Source organism: Stylophora pistillata, chromosome 11 (genome assembly GCF_964205215.1).
Source record: "Stylophora pistillata chromosome 11, jaStyPist1.2, whole genome shotgun sequence".
NCBI classification, from domain to species: domain Eukaryota; kingdom Metazoa; phylum Cnidaria; class Anthozoa; order Scleractinia; family Pocilloporidae; genus Stylophora; species Stylophora pistillata.
Window position 1 is genome coordinate 13,790,801 of NC_142529.1, and position 19,520 is coordinate 13,810,320.

The 19,520-nt window shown below is 38.0% G+C and overlaps 3 protein-coding genes across 5 annotated transcripts in view; 2 read left to right on the top strand and 1 right to left on the bottom strand.

The window, feature by feature from the left end:
* Positions 1-6,709, top strand: part of LOC111327177 (PDZ domain-containing protein GIPC2) — a 17,861-nt gene extending 11,152 nt beyond the window's left edge. The window contains exons 2-5 of the mRNA XM_022931295.2: positions 347-713; positions 3,342-3,466; positions 5,052-5,133; positions 5,382-6,709. Of these exons, the coding sequence (XP_022787030.2) occupies positions 347-713; positions 3,342-3,466; positions 5,052-5,133; positions 5,382-5,533 (726 nt within the window). The 3' untranslated portion in view covers positions 5,534-6,709. The remainder of the gene's footprint in view (positions 1-346; positions 714-3,341; positions 3,467-5,051; positions 5,134-5,381) is intronic.
* Positions 6,357-17,634, bottom strand: LOC111327176 (uncharacterized). Of its 2 annotated transcripts, XM_022931294.2 has the most exons (11): positions 17,536-17,634; positions 15,317-15,649; positions 14,857-15,085; positions 13,195-13,782; positions 12,697-12,998; positions 12,351-12,594; positions 11,326-11,575; positions 10,453-10,539; positions 9,863-10,006; positions 9,380-9,582; positions 6,357-8,927 (listed from the first exon to the last, which is right to left on the bottom strand). In XM_022931294.2, the coding sequence occupies exons 1-11, from the start codon at positions 17,589-17,591 to the stop codon at positions 8,586-8,588; spliced, it is 2,778 nt and encodes a 925-aa protein (XP_022787029.2). In that variant the 5' UTR covers positions 17,592-17,634; the 3' UTR covers positions 6,357-8,585. The 2 variants fall into 2 exon arrangements, with proteins under 2 accessions (XP_022787029.2, XP_088594430.1); XM_088738304.1 differs by lacking the exon at positions 17,536-17,634 and having other exon boundaries at positions 15,313-15,436.
* A 68-nt stretch (positions 17,635-17,702) lies between these two features.
* LOC111327178 (DNA-directed RNA polymerase I subunit RPA1) overlaps positions 17,703-19,520 on the top strand; it is a 47,597-nt gene continuing 45,779 nt past the window's right edge. For both annotated transcript variants that reach the window (XM_088738084.1, XM_022931297.2), the window contains exons 1-2: positions 17,703-18,109; positions 18,912-19,378. In XM_088738084.1, the coding sequence (XP_088594210.1) occupies positions 17,745-18,109; positions 18,912-19,378 (832 nt within the window). In that variant the 5' untranslated portion in view covers positions 17,703-17,744. The remainder of the gene's footprint in view (positions 18,110-18,911; positions 19,379-19,520) is intronic.

The following is a 19,520-nucleotide window of genomic DNA, read 5'->3' on the forward strand; positions in this document are numbered from 1 at the left end:
TACCAGCAAATTTAATGCTGGGGGTATCCTGGTGATGGACTAGCATCTTATGCAGGGGGGAGTAGAAATACTCCTAGTCGCTTCATGCGATAGAAACCAGAATTAAGCTCTGGTCTGATGGGCCACTTAGTTCGTAAACAGAGTTAATACATAAGAAATACAGGAGAAAACTTTCTATTGTTGGGATTTTCAAGGAATGAAGAAAATTCCAATCACAGGGATAGGTTATAAATTAAACATGACTCTATAGGGAGGAATTATTTTGCAACCCCTGACAACTGTTCAAGCACCTCTTGACTTATAGGATTCTTAAATGTTAACTTGACAAAATTTCATTTCTTTCCAGATCTTGTTTTGTACACTAAATACCTATAGAATTGACATGGAAAGGTTACTTGGAGGTCAAATTGGACTAGATGACTTTATTTTTGCTCATGTTAAAGGACAACGCAAAACTGTAACAGTGTTAAAAACAAGCCCAGCCTTGGGTCTTACCATAACAGATAACGGAGCTGGTAGCGCATTTATCAAACGCATCAAAGAAGGAAGCATTGCTGATGGAGTTGCTCAGATTTGTGTTGGAGATCATATTGAAGCTATAAACAACAACGCTGTTGTGGGCACCAGGCACTATGATGTAGCACGTATGTTAAGAGAGCTTCCAGTTGGAGAGGAAATCTTTTTTCAGTTGGTTGAGCCTGTGAGGAGCTTTGGTAAGTCAGCACTAAGGAAGAATAGGAAAGGAAACTTTTAAACTTTTTGCTAGAAAATTGGTAGTTTTTGTTCTCAGATCTATAAGATGGACACCTCTTCTTTAAGTGATCATGGACGGCACAACCTTTGGTATAATAGGAAACATGTGGACTGCTTAAGTGGACCTAATATGAACCCTTTATTTCCATAAAGAAAGCTGAAAACACTTATGATAAGTATTTAATTATTACAGCTTGTAATATCGTCAACTTGGTATGGTATCAGATTGAGTTTTGAAAAATTAGAGACACTAAATTGAATTACCCTGTATGCCTTTTATTAATTAATAACCAGTTTAAAAGGTTGGAAAGTTTAGGGCTTTCTCTCCCACAACTACCACTACAATCACTCTACAGTAATGACATTACTACAGTACACTCAACAAGTTATTGCCTGGTCAGCATCAAAATATCTGCATCACAATGATAGTAGTTAACTAACATTTGAAAAAAAAAACATTGCCATCATTGTTTGTCAAGTTAAAGCAAGGTGGTGCCAATATAACAATGATTGTTTTGTGGTATTGGCATTCATAGTTTTGAGATTGCATGCAAAATACACATGTCTCATACTCTAAGTTTCAAATCTGTTATCAGAGTTCTTTAATTTTTGTTTTATCTGTTATGACAGCCAAAAGAATCAGATAACTAAATTAAATATGAAATGACAGGAAATCTTGGAAAGATTGAAAGTTTTTTTGTAACCTTCTTATAAAGAAATAGCAAACTGAAGACCGAGGTAGCTTTGCTACAGTGTACTGTAGTGTAGTTGTTTAAAGTGCACCTACACCCAAAACATTTTTTTTCGCTTAACGAAGTAAGCTTATTATTTTGAGTATTTCTGCGCAAAAATTTTTTTATTTGCTCAAATCTTCAATTTTCTATGCCCAGTCAAAATACGGAAAATCGGCCGCCATCTTGCCCCACGACCGAGTTTAAAGAGGAATGGCTCTAGTGGGTAATGTGACGTCAAATTGAGAACACGAAAGTCTGCATTTCACACATTTTCACTTGTTTGGGAAGGTTGTAGTCGATAATTGTCCGAAAATATGCCGACTAAGTGTGTTGTAGAAGGATGTAGCAACGTGCGAAATTTGCAAGAGGGTATCGCGCTTCATACATTCTTCATACAACACACCTAGTCGGCATATTTCGGACAATATCGACGACAATCTTCCCAAACAAGTGAAAATGTGTGAGATGCAGACTTTCGTGTTCTCGATTTGACGTCACATTACCCGCTAGAGCCATTCTTCTTTAAACTCGGTCGTGGGGCAAGATGGCGGCCGATTTTCCGTATTTTGACTGGGCATAGAAAATTAAAGATTTGAGCAAATTAAAAAATTTTTGCACAGAAATACTCCAAAAAATAAGCTTATTTCGTTAAGCGAAAAAAAAAATTTGGGGTTTAGGTGCACTTTAAGTATAATGTTTTCCAGTGTTTGCATTATGATGCTATAACATTTTTGCAGCAAATTGCACGCTAACCACCCAATGGTTGCATTAAGAAAGACAAACTTCTTGCAATTGAAAGGAAAGCATCATGGTTGTAAATAATGGCAGGGGGGAAGGGGGAATAAAGGTGTCTAATTTGTCTGTATCCATCATAGATTTAGTTTGCAATCTCTGAGTAACAATGTTGAGAATAGAAAACATCATTGCTTGTTCTTTCCTTACACAAAGACCTAGCATGAATTGTAACTTGATGAAAATGTACGTATGATGCACGATCCTCGCAGTAGATAGCGCTATTTAAGCAATAGCGAAATTCAGACCTGAAAAAAATCAGGCCTGTACGGGACTCGAACCACTGACCTCTGCGATACTAGTGCAGCGCTCTAACCAATTGAGCTAACAAGCCAACTGAGAGCAGGCCGTTAAGTTGATTCGTAATGAACCCGTGAAAGTGATAAATGAGATAGAATAAATATATGAAAATCGTATATTTTGAACTGCGGTATTTGATACGTATGATGCACGATCCTCGCAGTAGATAGCGCTATTTAAGCAGTAGCGAAATTCAGACCTGAAAAAAATCAGGCCTGTACGGGACTCGAACCACTGACCTCTGCGATACTAGTGCAGCGCTCTTAACGGCCTGCTCTCAGTTGACTTGTTAGCTCAATTGGTTAGAGCGCTGCACTAGTATCGCAGAGGTCAGTGGTTCGAGTCCCGTACAGGCCTGATTTTTTTTCAGGTCTGAATTTCGCTATTGCTTAAATAGCGCTATCTACTGCGAGGATCGTGCATCATACGTATCAAATACCGCAGTTCAAAATATATGATTTTCATATATTTATTCTATCTCATTTATCACTTTCACGGGTTCATTACGAATCAACTTAACGGCCTGCTCTCAGTTGGCTTGTTAGCTCAATTGGTTAGAGCGCTGCACTAGTATCGCAGAGGTCAGTGGTTCGAGTCCCGTACAGGCCTGATTTTTTTCAGGTCTGAATTTCGCTATTGCTTAAATAGCGCTATCTACTGCGAGGATCGTGCATCATACGTATCAAATACCGCAGTTCAAAATATATGATTTTCATATATTTATTCTATCTCATTGATGAAAAAGTGTTTTTCATTTTCCAGAGGGTATAGGTCCAAGAACAGGAAGTCGTGGAGGCAATTCCACTTCAGCTGCTAATGCAGTAGGAAGTGGGAAGACAACTCTGCGATTAAGATCCAAGGGTCCCCCTGTTGTGGAAACAGAAGAGGTGATAGTCATTGTTAGGTCTATGATACGATGCATTGTACTGTAATATAATTACTCACACACTATAATTTAGTCTTTCTATGGTTAGCTGTTTAGATAGTTCTTTTTTCAAATCGTGATCTGGTAAGAGAGCCAGATTGGACAGACTGTCTTGTTGTACAGGGGTGTATATACATATGTTATCCAACTGTGCTTCATAGAGTATAAATAATGTGTGAGACGAGTACAAATATCACATGATATTTGTACTTCAGAAATATCTGCAAAATTCGTGTGCACTGAAATAACAATTTGGCGTGTTGGATAATAAATCTCTTATTAGATGTTTTGTTGTGTAGTATCGCTGAGTATTTTTACTTATTGGTTGTATTTTGACTCGCCCTAATGGCTCATCAAAATATAGCACAACTCGTAAAAATACTCTGTGATACTACACAACAAAATGTCTAATTAGACATAATTATGTACCCTGAGCTGTCTTCTGCAACGGAATCAATTGGGATATTGGAGAAATTTTCCAAAGCTTCTTGCAAAGAAAACAAAATATGTAGTTATGTAAATCTTGGTATAATATTGTGCCACCTATTGCTGTGGCAATTTATACATAACAAGTTATGCTCAAATACATAACAAGTATACATAACAAGTTTGCTCAAATAGTGCTTTACTGCGAAGGATCGTGCTCATATACGTCTCATAACCGCAGTTCACTCATATGTTTCATATGTTTGTTGTTGTTTGATTTATCATCTACGGGTTTATGTCGAATTAATTTGATGGCCTGCTCCCAGTTGGCTTGTTAGCTCAATTGGTAGAGCGCTGCACTAGTATCGCAGAGGTCAGTGGTTCGAATCCCGTACAGGCCTGAAATTTTTTTCAGGTCTGATTTTCACTATTGCTCAAATAGTGCTTTACTGCGAAGGATCGTGCTCATATACGTCTCATAACCGCAGTTCACTCATATGTTTCATATGTTTGTTGTTGTTTGATAACAAGTTATGATGGATATGAAATGAGTTTACATGTTGGGGCACACCGGGCTGGGTGTCTTCTTAACTAAACTGAGCTCAAATCAAGTCAATTAAAAGTTTGAAAAAGTTATCAAAATTTGCTGTTAAATTGTGAAACAAAAATTAATGAGAGGGTTATAAAATAAATAAACCCCTCCTGGCTTGCTGGTAGGTTGGCTGATTATGTCCTTGACTGAGAAATTGTCCTCAAAATTTCCATTTCCCTTTGAGGCTTTGCTTTTCCATCAAATAAGAAAGGGGTCTATTTATTTTAAAACCCTCCCATTAATTTTTGTTTTACATTTGAGAGAAAATTTTACAGACTTTTCCATACTTTTAAATTTACTCAATGATGAGTTGTGCAAGTTGAGGAGCATTTGATTGGTACAATTTGTCGCTAACTCATGTAAATGGACACAAAAAACAACATGGAACAGTAACAGTCTGGCTAAAGCAGCTTTTAAAAGTTGGGGGCTGTTCAGTGTTTCACCCTAAAAAAATGGCTTCAGTGGTAAACATATGTACTGTTTGGCAAATTATTTGACTCCTATATGTTGAACTTTTATCAAATTGTAGGCACCTGCATGGGAGCTGAAAGCTGCTCAGAGAATAGATGACCTGTTGGAAAGCTTTATTGGTATAAGGGACCCTGATCTGGGTGAGCTATTATGATAGGGATGCAAGTTTTTATGGCGTATATTTGTACTGCTGATCATGCTCCTACTGTCAATAAAATGGTGACACATACAGCATCTAAAGACACAGTTTAGGTTGCTGAACAAAGTGATACCATTTCCACTCTGGTCTTATTTAGGAGGTGGATCATGTTTGCAGCCTTTGAAGATGCTTTAACTTTCTCATTGTAGTGTCTTTCTTGATATGGTTCTCTAATCCTTTTTTTCTTAGCTGAGACACTGGTATTGAAGAGTAAAACAGTCTCCAATCCAAGCGATTTTGCTATGGCTGTAGATGAAGAATTTGCTGACTTCCAGTTTCCAGACGATTTTATATTTGACATTTGGGGTGCAGTGTCAGATGGTAGAAGTGGAAGATTATAATTTTCCTCACATTGAAGTGAACTTTGAAATATTTTAATGTAGCAATGTTCCTCCTTGGTGAGTATCCAAAGTGTTTGGTAGACACAGGTTAAAGTTGTTTGAATGAGCATGAAAATGAAATGTGAATATACTTTTTTTTGTTTTTTTGTTTGGCCTTCTTGAAACTCCCGAATTTTTCACAAGTAAAGTTTGGTGAGGCTGCCTGGGCTGTTAACTGGCTGTAGTAATCTGGGAAGGTTCTTCATTAGCTAATTATAGGACTTCAAAGCAAGAGACAACCAGGTATTTTGAGAACGTCTCTGGAGTTTGATATGAGAACTTCTGATCATGGTTAAGAAGTTGCACACGTTTCATTTTTTTTTCTTTAGTCAACCGAACGTTCTCATGCCAGTTCATTTCACCCGACAAGCAGCTTTTTTAACCATGATTATAAGTATATGCCCGTTGAATAGATTAATTAAATAAATGTATGATATAAATACCTTATAGTTACTGGTGGCTTTTTTTTTTATTCTCGCACAACTTTTATAAAACTGTGAGAAACAACAGTACTGCGATCAATTTAGTAATTCAGTTAGTCAGTCCAAAGTGATCCAAAGCCCCAATATGACCCGTCGCACACCTATATATAGCGAAACCAAAATTTACAAAATGTTAAAAATGTCGCAGTTTTATTGGATTGTAGGTTGTAGATATTACTCCACCATAAAAACAATCATACTGTGGAGCATTTGGCCTTCAGGCACACTTTATTTTAAAGATAAGAGCTCTGCCAGTTGAGGTTGGCCCAAGTCAAATTTTTGTCTCAGTGCAGTGAATAGGAGAATTCAGTTAGGTGAACCAGTGAAGATGTGACAGCTAACTTCTCAATGCATCAAGCTTTTTCATATATCAAGTAAATAGGTACCAATTTCGTACGTATGTTAAACGCTTTTTCGATTTTCTTTGCCTGAATGTGGTTAATCAGTTGACGCTTTGAACGTATAAGGTGTTATTTATTGTACGGTCTACCGTTGAACTTCCAAATATACATAAATATATTGTGTATTTATTTCAGGCGTGTGTATAGTTTGAGAGATCGACAGTCAGTTTTTCGTACACTTACCGGTATATGGATGTAAACTGAAACTGTAGCTGTATAATTGCATTTTAAGTAAAACTCAGTAGGTTATGCTGTGTAAAGTAGATTATTTGAAATCAGTAATGGGTATTGCGTGGTCTGGTTGTATCGATGAGAGTGGTGCAGCTGAAGCGACAGCCTGAAGTGGTGTCAGGTCAACTCGCCACTATTGAAATTCAAATCGCCACCGGTGGCGATATAACTCGGACGTTTTGTGTTGCCTGGGTTTACGGTCAATTCACCTCCACTGAGAGTCAATGGCCATTTGGCGATTTAACTCTTAGGTGGCGAGTGTGTGTCGGCGAATTGACCGATATAGTAGCCTTTCGTAGGAAACTTACATCAAATAAAAGCTAAGGTGTGGTAAAATCGAGGACTCAAAAAGGGAACGTTAACCGTTAAATGAAATAAAATATGATTTCACGAAGATTATGATCAGTTAACGTACAGCGAAACACAGTGATTTTCGTCGGGTGATTTTCTAACGGTTATGAAATCTTGTAAAACTTACATCAATCGAAGGCTAAGATGTAGTAGTATAATGCGACATCAAGAGTGCGTACAAATACAGCGGAGTTAACAGAAATGGACTTGGCCTCCTTTCATTGTTTTGAGAACAAAGAATAATCAACGTGACAACAAGAGTTTCGTTCTTATGAATGCAGTTCGTGATCAAATCTAATGAAACTGATATTAAATGAAACTTTGGATTTTGAAGTTTATTTATTTTTGGTTCTGATGATGCGAAATTAAGAATGTGCTCAAGATTTTGGAGAAAAGCCGCTTGGTCGTCCTCTAGTGGTTCCTGATAGGCAAGCGAGTCAAATTTTGAATTCGTTAGAGTAACTAAGAGAATGTCAGGAGATCATGTTTACTGTCGGTCGACGTATTGATCGAGTGCCGGTCGCGTATCGGCCGACACTTTGACACTAGCAGCCGATAGCTAAACACTCAAAAGAAAGAAGTCGGCCGACAGTACCTAATGTAAACATGATCCATGTCTGGGATGCTCCCTTACACAGCCACATTCATTATTCGATTTATATCGTTCAGAATGAAGTATTATCTTAAATGATTTATTTCTGGGCTCTGCGGAACGCAGTTTTCATAAGACTGTCAAGTTACTAAACCTATACCCTGCGAGCAGAAGGCCCTTCGATCTTCCTTGAAATCTTCACGACATTTCTAGGAAGATCGAAGGGACCTCTGCTCGCGGGGCACTGAACCTAAAGAAAGTGTAAAGCGAATACGAAGCTTATTTTTGGAAATTTGAGCACTTGTTAACTCATCGATTGTCACCACTGACTTACGGCAATTTAATAACCAAACTTTCGTTCGCCGTTTCAGGAAATACCTAGAGAGGTGTGCTCCTTAATCAAAAAGTCTTGTAGAAATCCAGAGAAAGAGCCTTCAACGATGATCGTCAACGGGTCAATTCGCCAACGGTAGCGATCTGACTCTCAGTCGTGGCGAGTTGACTGGAAACCCGAGAGGTCCTGCAATATTAATGTTGCTGTAGAATTTTGTGGGCCAACTGTTTGCAAGTTTCATTTCTCAAAGTCCACCTGAACATAACTACTTCAACTAAGTTCTCAAAGAGAGAAAAAAATTAAAATATCTGAATAACATAAGTTGCAAACCCAAAACATGAATACAGTGTCACAGAAGTCAATTGTAAAGTGTCGTCTAAGACCTCCTAAGTATACGAGGAGGCAGATAAAAGAATTCCTTGCCGCTTTGGCTCTCATTCTCATTTCCGGTTTAGGGATCGCGATGTCACAAGGACTCCAGAGCCCGACTGCAGCTGCATTCTCCTCGGCATGGCGAAGCAATGTATTTCACTACCCTTCGTCTTCCCCAGACGTACTCGAAGGTTTTGCGGTATCCCTTCGTAACAGAAGTAACACGTAGTTAGAATAACTAGTAATTCTTTCAGGAGGATTTACACCGTGCTTTCGACTGTAGGTCATAAATTATCTCTAAAGCTTGCTTTGGTGTGAGTAACTCTGGATTAAGCACCAGAAGCGCTTTGGTGAGTTCACTTTCAACTTGCGAATCGTTCGCTGGGATTAAAGAAGATGTATTTGAGTGTTCTTTGCCTTTTTGTGCTGCCTGAGACTCTGGAACTAGTTTGTCCTCCTCCAAAGTAACCTCAAAACTGTTTCCTTTGTCCTCAAAAACCTGGAGAATTTCCCTCGCACGAGCCTCAACCGTTATAGGGACCCCTGCAAGTTTTGCTACATCGATACCAAAGGATTTTCGATCACATCCGCGCTAGAGAAAACACAGGTAAATAAAGAAATAAATAATTTAAAAAATAGATAAATGAATGAAAAATAAACAAATTAATAAAAAGTCTAGTACGACCTAAAAAACTGAACTTTTAACAATAACGAATTCAACAGGTACTGTTCTCAGTGTATGCGACTCGGAAAAGATAAATTACATAAACTCCTTTAATACTGGTCAGTAGAATTAGCAATTAAAACGGGCAGGGTGAACCTACAAATCAAAACTACAATATGAACTACCGGGTCGAGGATAATAGGCCCCTTGCCATTATAATTATTTTGCATTCCTCTAGTTACAGTACTCTTATAATGTTAATTAACCTGTTCCGTGCCCTCCTTCACTGCATGTTGTAAATAAAGTTATTTCGGATTGTAAAAAGTGCTACTGATTGTGGAATGTAAATAGCACTATACAACATCATCACCGCAACTTACCATAATTTTGTACGTGAAACTTAACCCATTTTTCGAGCGCAAGGCAGTAACGTGGTAACAGTCGACACGCGGCAAAGTGTGGGCCAGCTTGGCAAGTTGATAGTAATGAGTTGAGGCCAGTGTTCTGCACTTAATGGAGCTGTGGAGATGTTCAACTACAGCCCACGCTATTGACACACCATCCAGCACTGATGTACCACGACCTGAAGGTAACACAAAGACCCACAGCACAACTTTTTAAAAGTAATCAAGAGATTAATATAGAACTCAGAAAAGTGTTGTTTGTTTATTGTCTAGCTTTATTTCTAAAACATACCAACAAACCAAAAAAAAACAACAACAAAAAACAGTTACAGAATATATCCCAACAATATTTACTGCTTGGTAACTTGTCCCAGGTAATGGTCGTTCTTTGAAAAGATTAGGTTATGGTTTTAACGGTGGCAAAGTTTTACTCTTTATCACAAGTAGCACAATTCTCACCAACTTCATCTACAACAACTAAGGACTTCTCGGTGGCTTGTGCCAGGATGAAAGCTGTTTCCAGCATCTCCGTCATAAAGGTAGATTGATGTTGTGCTAGATTGTCAGTGGCCCCGATCCGTGCGAACAGTCGATCAATAACACCTAGATAAAGTAAATAATAATTATCGGAAAAAAAAAAAAAAAAGGCACACACACACGTTATTTTCTTTTGAAAATTAAGTGGAAAGGATCGCCATGCAGCTCGATGGCTGTTATCTTCCAACCTTGAGGACCTTCTTCAAAGTGGAAGACGTACAAGACAGGAAACAAATTTATAGTTGTCACCCTTTTAAGGGGTTTCAAAATGTAAAGCAATAAGTTTAAAATTCAAAGTGGTTGACTAGGCAGCAGTAAGTCCACGTAGTTTGAAGGTTGATAGATAGTTCAGTTGGGGGAAGCCTTTTAGTGAAAGTGTTCTTCTATGCAACCTTGTTAATTCTGTTGATGGACACCGTCGTGTTCTCCACACAGCTGCACGTAGTGAAATTAACAATCACATCGATTTAAATGGCGAAGACCACGAAAAACATCTTCGTTCTCCAACTTACCTATCTTCGCACTCTGTGCTGGAACAAAGGAACCCGCTTGTGCGAGAATGGCTATCAATGCGTTTTGACGAAGAAATGTACTCTTACCTATAAGATCGAAAGATCATTTCATTAAAAACTTATTAGCACTTAGAGAGTAACAGAAAGGCTTCTTTGCAACTTGCAGCTCCTATTATCTTTCCTATTTTTGTCACTCGTTTTCTGCCATGAAATCCTATTAGGAGGAGGCGGCGTGGCTGAGTGGTTAGGATGCTGGACTTGTAATCCGGCGTCCCGGGTTCAAGTCCTCCACCCTGCCACTCACTGGATTTGTTCTCGGTTGCCCCGAGTTCAACTTCTCGGCTGTGCTCTGAAAATAGCCCAACAGTTTGCCTCCTGCTAGTGGGGATTTTAAGCACTTAGTTAGTCTACAATATAGCTGAAAAGCCCCTAAGGTGGAACTTCAATTTACGTATTTACTTATTTAAATCCTAGTGTGTATGTGCACATGACGACCTTTCTTCGCTGATTATTTTAAGAGGTGAAATGTAAGTGATTATTTTAAGAGGTGAAATGTAAGTGATTATTTTAAGAGGTGAAATGTAAGTGATTATTTTAAGAGGTGAAATGTAAGTGATTTTACCAGCTCTGATCGAGTAGCCACCTCAAGGCAAACACAGGGTATGGAAATCAGCCTCGCAAATTTCACATAATAATGAAAATTCTGTGCTACACTTAACTTTCTTTAAGCTAACGGATACGCTCTTAGACGTGATGAGTTAAACGTCTCTAAGGGAAAATATCATTTATCTAAATATGAAGGATTGGTTTCGCCCGACAGATACAATGGGTATCTTACTGAAAAGAAGTGATTGCTAATGAAGCGGCACTTACCGCCCATATTCGGACCTGTGATAATCCAGAGGTTCTTCTCGCTCAGGTCACAGTCATTACAAACAAAACTGTTAGGCTGAAGCACGTCAACAACAGGATGTCGACCCCCTTTCACAAGAAATTCATTTTGATTTCCTATGATGGGTTTGACATAACCTCTTTTTAGAGCGAGAACTGCCAGAGAAGAGGACACATCCAACTCAGCCAGCGCAACAGCCATTTTCTTCAGACTTTCAGCATGCGAAGTCACCTTGAAAGAGCCAAATACTACAGTTATCACCTGAGCTAACTTCTTTTCGCAGATGTAGGTAAGGTTAACAGGAAAGGAGAACAATATTTGATAAGCAGCTTCCAACAACTGTTTTCCAATGGGGTTTGCAAGTTTTCCAACAGATGATTTTTACACGTAACTTTCTACCAGAAGGGATGTGTCAGTGTCCTATTTAGAACCCGACTTTTCTCAGATATCATCTTTTTTAATAGATTTGGTGTATTCCAAACCCTATACACAACCGATGTCTTTTGCTAACCTACGTTGTTTCAGCAAGGGTCGATGTCTAAATAATATCTGTTCGGCTCAGTGGCACTAAAAAGATCGTTTTCTGTTTACTGAACCTTTAATTCTGTTCAGCCTGAAACAGTTTTCTGTTTCTCATCAGCTGATGACGACTTCAACCTACATTTGCTCCGTTAAGTGTCAATAACACCGGTTGTAGAGGGTATGTAAAAAGGGACATTTATATAACGCTAATAAACTATGCACACATCACTGCAAAGGATTTACTTTACTGCACTCACGGTGAGTATGACTGACAAATTTACATTTCTCGAAGCCCCCAAGACTCGTTTCTATGCTCCGCTAAGGAAGGTAAGATCTGAGGGGCATTCACTGATTATTCCCTCCTGTGAAGTTGCACCACGATGGTAGGAAGACAGAGCACCTAAACATGTTCGTTAGAGGACTGTTTACCCTGAACGTCACTACATATGCTGAAAAAAATCTTTGCTATGGTAATATCATATACCTGATGAGAAAGGTCATCAGACAGTTCCCGCTGAATAGTCTCATTTTCTTCTTGTAAAGCTTTCCATTTCGCATTCAGCTCTTGTAGTTTTAAGGTGCTATAGCGCGCTTTGTCTTTGGTACTTTCCAGAAAAACAAAATCTTGTTTCTCCTCTAGAGAGTTTTTCTTTGTCAAAGGTATTTCTACGACCCGTATAAAGGACTTGTGGTTACTGATAGTTAGACGAGGAATCTTCAGGCCCACTCTATAGTAAGAAACCAACCGAAAAAAAACGCTATCAAATATTATTAAAGATTCAAGACATTTTCCGAGCGAATATGTTCATACTTTACATTCAGAGAAGTACCTGTAAACATCTTTTAACTCATGAACTTGTTTGGCGTTTTCGTACAGATTCTCCTTTATCTTATCTGCCTTGTTGGAGTAGCCTTTCATGACGGTATGTTCTGATTCAACTTTGCCAACTGCTGTATCCAACTCTTTGTACAAATCATCCAACAAACTGAAGTCCTCCATCAGCAATTCCTCAATGGCTCGTACGTTAACATCAAAGTATGTATCGTGGAGCAGCAAGAGAATATATTTGTAGAGAGCTATTGCACTGTATATGGCATGAAGGTCACTCAGACTCGCAGCCCCTGTGGCAATCTTTTAAGCAAAAAATCAATGACTAAATCGTTCGGCAGTTAATAATAAGTGAGAGTATTAATGTGGTACCCAAAATAGTCGTGTATAGGTGTGTAGGAGAGGGCTACATACCACCAGCTTATGCAATTAAATCACTGTGTTATAGGTGTGGCTTCAACACGACCTAAAGATGTTTGTTAGGTAACCAACGACTTACCTTCTGCATTTGACGCTCTACATCTGGACATGATTTCAAGGCCTTCTGAATGTCCTCGGCAAGATGCCTATTCATACAAAAGAAGTCAACCTCAATCAATCTTTTTTGTATCACATTAACATCATTTGAGGGTGCACAAAGGCGAGAATAAAGCAGTCTTTGCCCTGATGCAGTTGCTGTGTTATTCATGACTCCAAAGAGTGTAGCTTTTGAGTCTGCACCCACCAAGGGTTTGGTCAGTTCCAGAGCTCGTCTTGTATTTGAATCTATTGCCATATGGGTTTGAAGTGAAAACTTGGATGGCTGATTGAGAAGGGGAGCAATGTCTCTTTGAGTATAAGATACAAACTTAAGTAGAGCAGATCCAGAAGCCATCTCTAGGGATGAAAACTGTGAAAAGTTTACAGACTTTAACAATCTTGCCAATGCACTGTCTTGATGCAATGAATCCACGGTAAACCAGTCTGAAGGAACAATGGTGAGGTGATAATCTTTCACATTCTCTAAAGTAGACCTTTTTATATTTGTCCCTGTTTTATGATTGTGCTTTGCACCTAAACTTTCCAGATGTTCTTCAGCCATTAAAATCTGTTTGAGCAAGGACATTAAATAAGAAAAGATTAGGAATTCCTGTAAGATCTTGGGCAAAGGAACTTGTAGTCAAGTGGCAAATCAAAGATTTGCCTAGATTCTATGTCCCTGATAATGGACTTAAGCAAATGGAGACCCCCGAGTAATATCTTATCAATTACAAGTAGATAATTGTCCAGGTTAAGATTCTTCTTAAACTGATCACTGGAATTTCTAGTTGTATTGGCAATACTGATGAAATGGTAACAAATTGAAATGGTAACATATTGAAATGGAAAGTCACAAATAAGTTTGGTGACCCTTTGATCTTTTGGGTCTCACAAAGGACAACCCAAACAAAATTCCATTGTGTACATTATTCTTTTCAAAGGCTTACTTGGGAGTGCATACAAGGAGTGCTATGAGTACCGGTATTAAAAAACAAAATTTTGCAAAATTAGAAAAGTAACAGAAAATAACCCATTCCCAATCAAAGTTTCAAGCTTGTGCCAATTATATAACATGCCTGAACATTATTGGTAATATCCTAAAAAGAATGTGGTTATGATAACACCATATCAATGACATATCATCACTTGACCTATATGACAATCACTTCTTCTGAAGATCACAAAATTTCAAATGCAGACTGCTAGTCATCTTTAGGTGTTGAGGTTCACTTGTTAAAAAATTGCTCCATATTGAGCCTTTGATAGAGTTCAATACACTGCTGTTCAACCATACATGTGAGTCAGAGGTCTGATTAAACAACTTTGCCACTGCCCACTCCAATAACTAGCCATATGACTTGTTTTCAAATCAGAGACTGTGTCACAATCAAGAAAAGCCAAAACAACATAGAACACTGCCTCATTTGATAAAATTTAAGTTAATTGCATGATTGTCATATCCATCAAATATTGATGCTAGAGTAACAGATCTTCCAAACGCTCCAATCACAGCAGGGCATAATCCTTCCTAAGTTAGCAAGCAAGCACTTGACCTCATGCCCTGAATACTGGCTGCACATACTTAAATAGAAAGGTGGTGATCCACATTAGAATTAAATGTATTGCACAGTGCAGTGCCCACCTCTGCTGGATTAATTCTTGACAAGTCTTCTTCCAAATTCTCTACTTGTGAGACACCATGGTGAAACTCACCAGTTGACAAATCAAGCCAGGCAAAGCCAAGTGAGGAATCTGGTCCACAAGCAATGCTCATGAGGAAGTTTGCATCAGGTTTGAGAGGATCAAGCAGTGTTCCTGGTGTAACAAGTCTTACAACCTCACGATGAAGTAGCTTAGATGTGGATGGTGTCCTGTGAGAGACAGATTTGTGAGAGAGCAGCAACAATTATCTTGATCTAGTGGTTGTTCTGGCACGATACTCCTCATAATCCTAACAACTTGTACCAGACATACTGAAATTTATAAATGTGAGAGTGATCTCTGCAGTAATCTTTGCAGTGATCTTGACATATATGATTTTCATATATTGATAGTCATACTGAAGTATATTACTTTCAAGTACACAGTATCATTTTACCCACTTGTCTGGAAACTGTGGACAGATTGCCAGTTGAAAGCCTTGCTGAACAAGAGTTGAGAGCCAGCTGTCCAAAGACCTCACAGGAAAGCCAGCCATTAATTTGTTCACATTTGGATTTCTTGAAATTCGTAGAGATGTTTTCTCTGCAACTTTCACAGCATCACTACTGTAGATTTCATAAAAATCACCAACTTGAAAGAGTACAATGAATTCAGGATATTTGTTCTTTATTGAGAGATACTGCTTTGACAGACCAGTCATCTTCACATTTTTGTCTGATGTTATACGAGAGCTGGTTACTATTGACTTGACAAAATCATAGAAAATTTCCTTTCTAGAAATAAGAGAGAAAATGACCGCATTAATAAATGCACAATGAATTATGCAGATGAGGAAAGGTAAAGGATCTATCCAATAACCACTATGATCCAACATGTCTTTAAAATACTTAATAGTGTGCACAGGTGATTCATTTCTTGTAATTTCCAACGATATTTTCATGCCCATCTTGAGGGCTTACTTATAACTAAACAAAATGAAATAAAAATCTGTAATTTGCGAAATGAAAATATGTAGTTTGCAAAAAGGAAATCTGTAGTTTGCAAAATAGAAATCTGTAATTTGCAAAATGTAAATCTGTAATTTGGGAAATGGAAATCGGTAATTTGTGAACTGGAAATCTATAATTTGTAAAATGGGAACTTGTATTTTACAAAAAGAGAAAGCCTGTTGCTTGGACTGTTTTCATCAAGTGCATTTTGAAGATATATCTGGAAGGGAAAATTTTCCAGAATTTATTAAAGGTAAAGCTTGGGTTTCAATTTCCCTTGTTCAAAAGGTCACACCAACCTTTGTCCGTTAAAAATTTAATGACTCAATTTTCAAGCACAACATTTCATTTAGAAACATTACATACATTCATTATACCTTACAAACAGCACAGCTACAGCACCAGGAAATTCTCAAATTACAGGTATACATTTTATGGCTTAATGGTTCAATTCTTCCTTTACATACACCTTGCTGATGCATTGATTCATGCACAAACATAGTGAAGATTTCACAAAGTAAATAACAGAGATTTTTTCATCTCACACTTCACTAGTTTGCATAAGCAATGCACACTTGTGGTGAACTGACCAAATCATCCTTCTGGCCAGTGGAGTTTTCCACAGGGATTCTCTTTACTCAAATTACAGATTTCCATTTCACAAATTACAGATATTTATTTTCCAAAAGGATTTTCAATGTGTTTTGTATCATTTCACAGATTACAGTCAGCCATCTTGAGCCTTACACTGGGGTTGATATCAGGGGCAGAGACCCTTCATCAGATCATTGTATTATGATTGGTGCAAAACGCAGACTGTGGACTGAGTACAAAGTGCAGAGTTCAGACCACAGACTGGGTTAAAAACACACACTGAGAGAAAAAGCAGTTTTGTTGTCTTAATTGATGTTAGGTAAAAAAAGGGAAGTGTGCACTTGAGCCAAGTGGCCTGAAGCAGCTTACAGTATTGCTACTCCTCCTGGATGGGATACTAGTCTAATGCAAGTTGCCCCCAGTAATTTTGTCAGCTTTCTTTGACAGTTTACCTGTATCCATTTATACTCCTGGACAGAGAGAGGCACTGTGACAGTAATTCAGAGGGTTTTACTCAAGTTGGATTTTAGCTCCTCCACTTTTTGTAATTGTTGCTTTGTACTAGCTTGGTATATGGATATATGAAAAAAAGGGTTTTTAGTTTTCAACAATTTATGATAATCTTTTTAATTATAAAGGCTTGCATAGCAACACTACAGCCTCGTTAAACACCCTGTTTTGCTTTATCTACCAAAATTTAATATCTGGCGACCATTATGTGATTTTAGATCTACAAATGGTGACTTTAAAAGAAGTTGAGATAGAATTCCCATTTAACATTTCTTTTCCGACGCAAATGAGTAATAGCGCGCGCTGCCAAAATTAGGTGTCTTGACTTTCTATGGTGCTTTTCTCATATAAATCATCAATAAGTTATAACACGATTACTTGTGCCAATTGGTGTAAATAAGCAGTTGTAAATATTTCAAAGACTACAAATTGCAATTTTGTTGTCTTGGAAAAATTTACTCGATTACCAGATTGCAGTCGAAAATAATAACAAGTTGGGGTTAAGCAAATTCTGACTTGGGGATGCTTCAAGACTGCGCTCTGAGAGATACCAGCAGTACATTTACCTGCCAAAAATATTAATACTTCTGCCGACGAACAGTCTGGCGTGCATTCCTGCCATTGCCGCGGCGATTATTCCCGCCGACACTCCCGCCACATTGAGCTTTATAGCCAGCAATACAAATTCCTAGCGGGTAATAGTCCAATATCTCCTTGTTCATGTACTCTGAAATGAAGTGTCCCCACACGTGGATGAGCGGCGTAAACACTGACAATGTTTGGGTCAAATGCAGTTCCTTACCATCATTTGGAAGGTCTAAGACTAGCTTTGTATACACCAGATGAAACAAAAAAAATAAGTGTTAAAAATTTAACGAATCCTGAAACGTTTGATGCGTTGTTACATCCGAATTTTGGAGGTCTTTATGACCCAGCATTAGGTCCGACTGATAAAGATGACTTGTGTGGAACATGTGCACAGAACTACATTTACTGTCCTGGACATTTTGGTCATGTTGAGCTTCCGTTACCAGTGTATCATCCTTTATTCTTCAAAGAGTTATTGGCGATTTTGCGGTCGTCATGTTTCAGGTGCGGAGATCTTTTATTTTCAAGAGCTGTTATGCATGTCTTCATAAGGTAAGTCACATGGAGTTTATATTTAATCAGCTTTTTATAGGTAAAAATTTCCTTTAGGAACTTTTTTCATTTATATTTCAACGTGATGCCTGTTAATCTTTTTCATAGCATCATAGTCCACTTGTAGAGCAAAGATGAAGTTTCCAGTACATGAATTAAACACAGTATTGACATTTTTTACCCGTGGGGGTGAGGTACTTGACCTCAAAAAAAAATTTTTGTTTGTTCCATTAGGACCCTGGTAAAGGCCTACCCTAACCACGAGTTTGATGCTTTCTGCAAAGAAACAAATCTTCATTATTGTTGAGATGATTGTTCCTCTAATCTGACTATTAGCGTTCTATCAACGTTAAAATCGAATAAAGAAGATAATACATGGTCCTATGGAGATAAAAATTTTGTATCTCCAAGTGCCCATGTAATATTCTATTTATTATTTACACACCAATGAAAAACCAAACCATTTCACATTTGCACAATTTATTGGGCAAACAAAGTAGCAATGTTATTTTCATGTGTGGAGATAACATGATATTTTTATGGGTGGAGATACCACATTTTCACGCAAAGCTCCTTGTATTTCACTGGTGTTTATACAGTAATGATAAATATGTGTCAGTTGAAGATAAGGATTTTTTTGTTGTTGTTGTTTTCTACACTCCTTTTTATCTGGTGTCAGTCCAAAAATTATAAGGGGGAAGAAAATTGTGGCAATGTCACAACCTTTCTCTATACAAACAATTGTTAATATTCACTTGAGGCACTTAAAATAACTTGTTACTACATTTGGTGTGTCTTGCAGCCAGATGAAAGTGTTAGATTATGGGTTAATCACAGTTGCTGAAGAGCTTTCACAAATGGCCTTTGGTTCTCTTAATAATCCTGACTCCTCTGATTACAAGCAGCACAGTCTGCCTGAAGATAAAATGTGCATAGCAGCTGTGGATGAATATTTAAGGAAGGAGTTCAACAATATAGACAAGAAAGGAGCCAGAAGAGAATCAACTGCTAAAAATGTCACAGATTGCAGGCATAGAATTATCAAAGAGTTTATGTATGCTCATATGGGTAAAAAAAAACGTTCTTGTCCAGGATGTGAAGCACCTTCTCGGGATGTTAGAAGTGAATACCACAGTCGTGTATTTATGAAGGGTTTGTCCTTGAAAGAGGCAAATAAATGGGTTAACACTCAGTTGGCTAATGCACACTTGGCTCAACATGATTCACTTTCAGTGACAAATGACTCAGTTGAAAATACTGACAAGAGAGGTAACAGAGTCAAAATATTTTTTGTGTGTTTTTTAGTGGTTGTTGATTTTGTTTCATTCTTGTACTGTCCAGGAATTTGAATCAAAGAGGTTTCTCTTTACCAGTATTTCAACTCACAACTGAACTTTCTTTTCTGCAATAG